Source organism: Gekko japonicus, unplaced genomic scaffold (assembly GCF_001447785.1).
Source record: "Gekko japonicus isolate JY-2015 unplaced genomic scaffold, Gekko_japonicus_V1.1 scaffold386, whole genome shotgun sequence".
In the NCBI taxonomy this organism is placed as follows: Eukaryota; Metazoa; Chordata; class Lepidosauria; order Squamata; family Gekkonidae; genus Gekko; species Gekko japonicus.
Window position 1 is genome coordinate 172,353 of NW_015163100.1, and position 7,569 is coordinate 179,921.

Below are 7,569 nucleotides of genomic sequence, written 5' to 3' on the forward strand. Positions count from 1 at the left end.
CCTAGCTGCTTCTTGCTCTGACTGAGGGCTGCTGGGAGCAGGGGGTGGGGCTTGTTGCATGTGCCCGCCCCCTGGGCTCTTTACTGCTGGAGCTCCGCTCCTGTGCGCTCCTGCCGGAAATGACCCCTGCTCACATGCAATAAAGAAACCAACCGGCAAGGATCTTCAAACGGCCGCGAAATAAACACTTCTTCTGCTGTGTCTCCTGAGTGTGACATTCCCTCCCACCCCCCTTCCCCCATAATTAAATAGCAGGACCTCCTGCGGGGTGGGGGTGGGGAAAGCAAGGCCCACCCCTGCAGAGAGAAATGTCAGCAGACACCTGGGGGGCTCCTCCTCCGGGAAGGCCCTGAGTCGCCCGTGGTCTCTCTCGTGTCTCATCGTGGGCCTGCACACCCAGAGCCGGTGGCTGTTTCGCTGTTGCAGCCACCTGACAAAGAGGTGAGGCTCTGATGAGGAGCACTTGCGTGGTGTACCCCTTGGAGGGTCATGGTGAGAGACATCCCTGCTCAGGGACTTGGGAATGTTTCGTTTGGAGAAGAGGAGATCGAGGGGGGACAGGATTGCTCTCTTTAAACATTTGAAAGGCTGTCCTTTGGAGGAGGGCAAGGAGCTGTTCCAGTTGGCAGCAGAGGAGAGGACCCGGAGCAACGGCTTTAAATTGCATGCAGAAAGGCATCGGCTGGATATTAGGAAACACTTTTTCACGGTCAGAGTGGTCCAAAGGTGGAATCAGCTGCCCAGGGAGGTGGTGAGCTCCCCTTCACTGGCAACCTTCAAGATGAGGCTGGACGGATATTGGTCAGAGATGCTTTAGGCTGGTCCTGCATTGGGCAAGGGTCTGTTTGGCCCCTTCCAACTCTAGGATTCTAGGATTCATATGCTCTAGTAGGGAGAGCTTGGAGGAGCTGCTGAGCAAGGCTGCCCCCTCTTCCAAAATGCAGAGGGGGTGGGGGGAGAGGTGATAATACTTTGCACATTTATAGGCCCAAAGTGGCTCAGGAAAGCAAAAAGGGGGAAAGTGTGTTGCAGCCGCAGAATCAGACCTGACCTGGACGGCCCGGTTGGCCCGATCTCGTCAGAGCTCAGAAGCTACACGGGGCCAGCCGAGGTTAGCACTTGGGTGGGAGACCAGGAACGCAGTCCAGGGTTGCTATGCAAACCACCTCTGCTCTTCTCCTGCCTTGAGAACCCTACGGAGTCGCTGCAAGTTGGCTGCAACCCGATGGACCTTTCCACCCCACGGAAACACACTGAAACCCCAATAAACAGGGCCGTGGCCGTGGCTCCAAAGCAGAGTCCCTGCTGCATGAGGTAGACCTCCAGTCCACGACATCTCCAGTCCTCAGTGACCTTAAGGCCCTCAGCCGAGACCCCGGAGAGCCGCCGTCGGTCACAGTAGTCGAGACTGAACTTCACAGTCCGATGCTCCGACTCAGCAGAAGCATGCTCCACTTTATTTGTTTTATCATAAACCACTTTGAGCGGCAAGGATGAGGGGCCCAGAAATACAGCAACAGCTCCTCACGGCAGTGAATGCCTGGTGAGCAACGTTCCCTCTAAGCTGAGTTAGTGTGAGCTAGCTCACAGTTTTTTAGCCTCCAGCTCACACATTTTTGTCTTAGCTCAGGAAGGATGACTCCAAGGCAAACTGACTTATGCAGTAGCCAAATTGCTTGCTCACAACTGTAATGCCAGTAGCTCACAAAGTAGAATTTTTGGCTCACAAGACTTAGAGGGAACATTGCTGGTGAGCTGAGCTGTGCTTGAGATAAGGAGGCCTAGAGATGCATGCACAGGCGTCTAGAGACGTCCCTGGGGAACTCTACTTCGGCAAGGCCTCTGTTCACTCAGAGACACCACACCAGCCATGCGCGTATAAAATCAGTTGCTGGACTGCGAGTAACAGAGCGTTGTTCCTCAAGCTAGGCATCCCATACTCATTTCCCCAAAAATCCAGACTGCGGGTCCAGTCTTGCTTTTGGGGGCCGCCATGTTTCCCGTGGGGCCCTGCTGGTGCTTCCAACAATCATTACAGTGAGGAACGAGAGGAAGTCCCTACCCTTGGAGGTCACGGCCTGCATCACCTTTTTCTTTTCCAGGTGACACAGCCGTGTATAAGGAGGGCACCTACTGGATCAGAGGCCGGACCTCTGTTGACATCATCAAAACGGGCGGCTACAAAATCAGCGCCCTCGAAGTCGAGCGCCATCTGCTGGCCCACCCCAGCGTTGCTGGTAAGGCATAGCCCCCTCCCAATAATCTGCCACTTGGCGGAGTCTTCATTCGTTTATTTCAGTATGTTCCTATCTTGGTCTGCCTTGACACATGCTCAGAGCAGCTGAGGTGGGTACCTTGTTCAGGCCCTGTAGCATCAGGTGTTCTCCCACAAGGGTTGCCAACTCCGGGTTGGGGAATTCCTGGATATTTCTCCAGGGGAGCTGATCCCTGTAGACTGGGGAGCCGTTTGAATTCCGGGCAATCACCAGCCACCACCTGGGGTTTGGCAACTCTAATAACCACCCCTCAGCCCCAGCATCAGCCCGTCTCCATCTCCCAGAGACCAGCAGCCTGTCCTTCTGGCTCTGACTGCAGCGCCTGTTTCAAATCAGGGCATGAGGAGAACAGGAACCTGCATCTTGCGTGCTCAAACCCATGGTGACAGTGGCTGGGTGCGCATTCAGCATGCATTTTTGACTGTTTCCTGGCCCTGACTAGGACCACCAAGAGCCACCAGTGTGGTGTAGTGGATAAGAACATAAGAAAAGCCAATGCTGGTTCAGGCCAGTGGCCCATCCAGTCCAACACTCTGTCACACAGTGGCCAAAAACACCAGGTGCCATCGCCAGTGGCCCATCCAGTCCAACACTCTGTCACACAGTGGCCAAAAACACCAGGTGCCATCAGGAGGTCCACCAATGGGGCCAGGACACTAGAAGCCCTCCCACTGTTCCCCCCCCCCCAAGCACCAAGAACACAGAGCATCACTTGCCCCAGACCAAGAGTTCTTATCTATACCTTGTGGCTAATAGCTACTGATGGACCTTTGCTCCGTATGTTTATCCAATTCATAAGAACATAAGAGAAGCCAATGTTGGATCAGGCCAATGTCCCATCCAGTCCAACACTCTGCCTGTCACACAGTGGCCAAAAATACCAGGTGGACCTCTGCTCCATATGGATAGAGAGGTAGACTAGGGCCCTGGACAATGCAGGTTCGAATCCCGACTTCTGCTATGGAATCTGGCTAGGTAACCTTGGGCCTATTACAGACTCCCAGCCCGGCCTACCTCACAAGGGAAACAGAGGTGGTGAAAACAATGTTCTGAGCAGCGCTTTGAATCTGAACTGGGTGGAAGACTAGGATATAAATAAATATTTAAGTAAATAAATGCACGTGCCGCGGACCAACCACCACCACCACCCCTGGCAAAAGTGTCCTTTGGGCCGCTCAGACCCAACCCCAACATCATCTGAAAGCGAATGGCAGGAGTTGCTCACTTCTGTGGCCTCTCAGGGTAAACAGGGTCCCTGGAATCTCTTCTTCCCCCCACCCCCCAACCTGGTCTTATCTTGAGCTGCTTTCCCAAGGGCAGAACTGCACACCACTGCTACCCAATACAGCCGTTACCCATGCTCTTCTACCACATACTGATCTGACGTACCCCATGTCCTGATAATGTGCATTTCTGTACCTCATGCCACAGGGACAGAAAAACAGAGACTGTAGTGATGTCGGAACACAGGCCGAGGTTGTTGTCAGCATCACAGGTGGATTGTGGCTGCTGTGTTTGGCGGCAGAGCCCCCTGTCCGATGTGACGCATTGGCCAGGATTTGGATCGGGGACCCACACCCACACACATACCCCGCTCATATGAAGAGAAGCCTGATTTCATGAGTGCGGATCAATGCTCCCTCTAAGCTGTGAGGCTTGCGAGCAAAAATTCTACATTATGAGCTACGGGCATTAAAGCTGTGAGTGAGCAATTTGGCTCCTGCATCAATTAGTTTGTTCTGGAGCCCCATCCTTCCTGAGCGAAGACAAAAATGGGTGAGCCGGAGGCTAAAAAACTGTGAGCTAGCTCACACTAACTCAGCTTAGAGGGAACACTGGTGCTGATTGGCTGGCTGTGTGTCAATCTAAAAGCGACCTCCTCCCTTCTTGGGACTGGTTCATGCACAGTGTTGATTGGCTGGCTGTTGTGGCAGTCACGAAGCTGCTGTGCATGCGCCGCCCCTCATCCTTCCTGGATGATCGCAAGAGCAGGGACTCTGTGTCGGACTCCCTAATCAAAGTCGTGCTTGTCTGCTCTGATTCCCCCCCACACACACACTTGCAGCCCCCTTTCTTGGCTGGCCCCCGGACTGGGTGACTTTGGCCTGCCCCTTTTTCTCTGGGGTTCTTCTGCAGCCTTCCTTTTTTTTCACCTGCAATCTCCCCCTTCCAGATGTGGCTGTGATTGGTCCTCCGGACCCCACGTGGGGCCAGAGAGTCAGCGCCGTGGTGAAGCTCCAGGAGGGAAAAGCCTTGTCTCTCAAGGAACTGAAGGACTGGGCCAGGTAAGCGGGCAGCACCGGCTGAGCCTGGCTTCTTCTCTGGCTTGATGCCGTGGGGCACCGGAGGGCAGGCCAGCGAATGAAGAATCAGTAAGGAGCAAAGTCTTTAAGGAATGCGCCCCCCTGCCCAGAAAAGCACGGGGAGGGGTCTGCAGGCCGTCCTGTCCTTCGCCTTCATCAGAGCTCCTGCTGCTCACCTGTCTGACGTCCTGGAGGGAGGGAGGGAAGGAAGGAAACGACCCCCGTTTGCCTTTGTATCACTGCAAGTCTCTGCTTGCTCCCTTTCCGCAAGGACTGGAGGGCAGTTTGCATTCCCCGGAGAGCAGGAATCCAGCCGGGACTTCATACATCTCAAAGCCACCCTGGTTGTCCCTGGTCCTTGAGCCGAACGCTGCCTCCCGGGCCCTCTCCCCCTCCGCTGGCATCCATCTCTGCTACTCACCCTGTCTCTCCTCTTTATCCTCAACGTCAACACTTGTCTTTGTCTCCTCTCGCCTCTTTCCTCCTGCCCCCGCTCTGGCAGGAGACACATGTCCCCCTTCAGAGTGATTCACTCCGTCGTGGCGTTCGTCTCCCAGTCAGTCCTGAGTGAGGCAGGACGCGCGGACAGCTTGAACGCCGGGGTGGGGGCCGCGAGAGGAGAGCAGCTCTCCCTCCCCGAGGGGGGTGGCACGTCACGTCCGATAGGGTGCCAGGGAAGCTGCCTGTCAGAGCTGGGCACGGCCCTCGGTTAGTCGTGTGCCAGGAGCGGAGGCTCGCACACATGCTTCGCAAAGGGCAAGGTGACTTTGCTCTGTGCCAGGGCTCCTGGGGAGGCTTCGAGTGAGCCTCCGCTTGCCTGGCACCCCTCCTGTTGAGGCACGAGGCACACTTGTGAGTGCAGCTTGGGGAGGGGGGGGTCTGCCTGCCTGCCTGCCTGGAACTCTTCCCGAGAAGCAGGAGTTGGCCAGGCTCCTCCGCGCTTATGTGGCCTATTTGTCATTTGCTCTCCCTGCCATATCTAATTGCAAGGATTGATGAGTACCCATTAAAAGTGATCTATCCTGTTTCTTAGAGGTGCTCCGTCTCGCCACTCTCAGGTACACGCACCGTTTGTGGCACACTGTTATGTGCAGGGCTGGGTGGAAGGGCTTGGGTGCAAAAGAACCTTCCAAGTCCTCTGTGACTCACCCTGCTTGGAAGTCAGGGGAGGAGCTATGGCTCAGTGGCAGAGCCCCTCCTTGGCACGCAGAAGGTCCCAGGTTCAGTCCCCGGCATCTCCAGTTAAAAAGGACTAGGCAGGAGGTGATGGGAAAGACCTCCGCCTGAGACCCTGGAGAGCTGTAAAGAGGGGCTGTGGCTCAGTGGCAGAGCCTCTGCTTGGCACGCAGAAGGTCCCAGGTTCAGTCCCCGGCATCTCCAGTTAAAAAGGACTAGGCAGGAGGTGATGGGAAAGACCTCCGCCTGAGACCCTGGAGAGCTGTAAAGAGGGGCTGTGGCTCAGTGGCAGAGCCTCTGCTTGGCACGCAGAAGGTCCCAGGTTCAGTCCCCGGCATCTCCAGTTAAAAAGGACTAGGCAGGAGGTGATGGGAAAGACCTCCGCCTGAGACCCTGGAGAGCTGTAAAGAGGGGCTGTGGCTCAGTGGCAGAGCCTCTGCTTGGCACGCAGAAGGTCCCAGGTTCAGTCCCCGGCATCTCCAGTTAAAAAGGACTAGGCAGGAGGTGATGGGAAAGACCTCTGCCTGAGACCCTGGAGAGCGGCAGGCTGCCAGTCCCAGTACTGACCTTGATGGCCCAAGAGTGTGATAAGGCAGCTTCACGTGCGTTCATGTGACAGCATGATATTGGGAAAGGCTTAGCTGATTTGGGGACAGCCTTGTGTGAGGAGCAGGGGCCCTCATTTGGCTTCTGGATTCAGGCCTCTGTTCAGGCACTTCGCGGCTGCTGCGGCTGCTTCCAGATTCCTTACTCTGGGAAAGAGCGCTGTCCGCGAGAGAGGGAGGGGCTTCAGGAAGGACCAAACCAGGGTTCTGCCCCAGAGTGGGAGGAACGGAGAGGTGTTGAGGAGACACTCAGCCGCAGCCGTGCACGTGTTAATCGGGAAGTTTTTTTCCCCAGGGAGTCCATGGCACCCTACACCATTCCCTCCGAACTGCTCCTGGTGGAGGAGATCCCGCGGAACCAGATGGGCAAAGTGGACAAGAAACAGCTCCTCAGGCAATTCTACTCCCCCTAGCGATGGTGGCACCCGGTGGGAGTCCACCTGCACGGCTAGGCTTCCCGGAAGCCGCCTTGCGCTCTGTAGAGGACCGCAGGCGATGTGCGAAGGGGCTTTGCGTGGGTACACTGGGTTGCCCTCCTTTGCAGGATCCAGACCATGTGCCAGTGTGACGGCACACCCATGGCTCATCGGACACGAGGATGGACACTGGCCGGGACTGGTCTTCCTAGCGGCAAATCAAATAAACTCTGGTCTTCTTCTTCTTCTTCTCCTTTTTCACTGCCAGTATGTTTTTACTGTTGTGATGTCTGGGCTCAGCAGCAGCAGCAGTGTGAGTCTGAGCTTAAATGTTGATGGATTCTGGCTCTGCTCATCGGCCCACAGAAGGAGTCACCCACGTCCAACTGAAAAGAAGTCCCCTCTCCACACAGGAGCACCCCTCGCCTCCCGGAGGCCTCTGAGCACATTGGCACCAGTTGAACACAGAGCTCTTCGTTTTCTTAGGGGCAGTAGCTACTATTTTTATCCCAAATCCACCCTCTAGTTCAGGGGTCCTCCATACACTGCACCTGGGCATCACAGTGCCCACTAACACTTTTCCTGGCGCCCGCCAAGTGTTTCTACAAAATGGGTGGGGCGAGGCGGGGCTTTTGCCCAGCAGGGCTTCTGATTGGCCACTGGAGATCGGATTGGCTCATGTGCAGATTTTTAAAATGCATTGCTTTTGGCAGCAGCTGCCACCACAGCACAAAGATCTTCACTGCGTGGCTGAAGGTAAGCTGTGGCAGCCATTTTGTGGCTGGCTCCACCT

At 55.7% G+C, this 7,569-nt stretch overlaps 1 protein-coding gene across 1 annotated transcript in view; it reads left to right on the forward strand.

Moving 5' to 3' along the window:
- The window catches only part of ACSF3 (acyl-CoA synthetase family member 3), an 84,075-nt gene extending 77,146 nt beyond the window's left edge, over positions 1 to 6,929 (forward strand). Inside the window, exons 8-10 of the mRNA XM_015406729.1 lie at positions 2,103 to 2,237; positions 4,450 to 4,561; positions 6,656 to 6,929. Coding sequence (XP_015262215.1) covers positions 2,103 to 2,237; positions 4,450 to 4,561; positions 6,656 to 6,773 — 365 coding nt within the window. The 3' untranslated portion in view covers positions 6,774 to 6,929. The remainder of the gene's footprint in view (positions 1 to 2,102; positions 2,238 to 4,449; positions 4,562 to 6,655) is intronic.
- Positions 6,930 to 7,569: the final 640 nt, after the last annotated feature.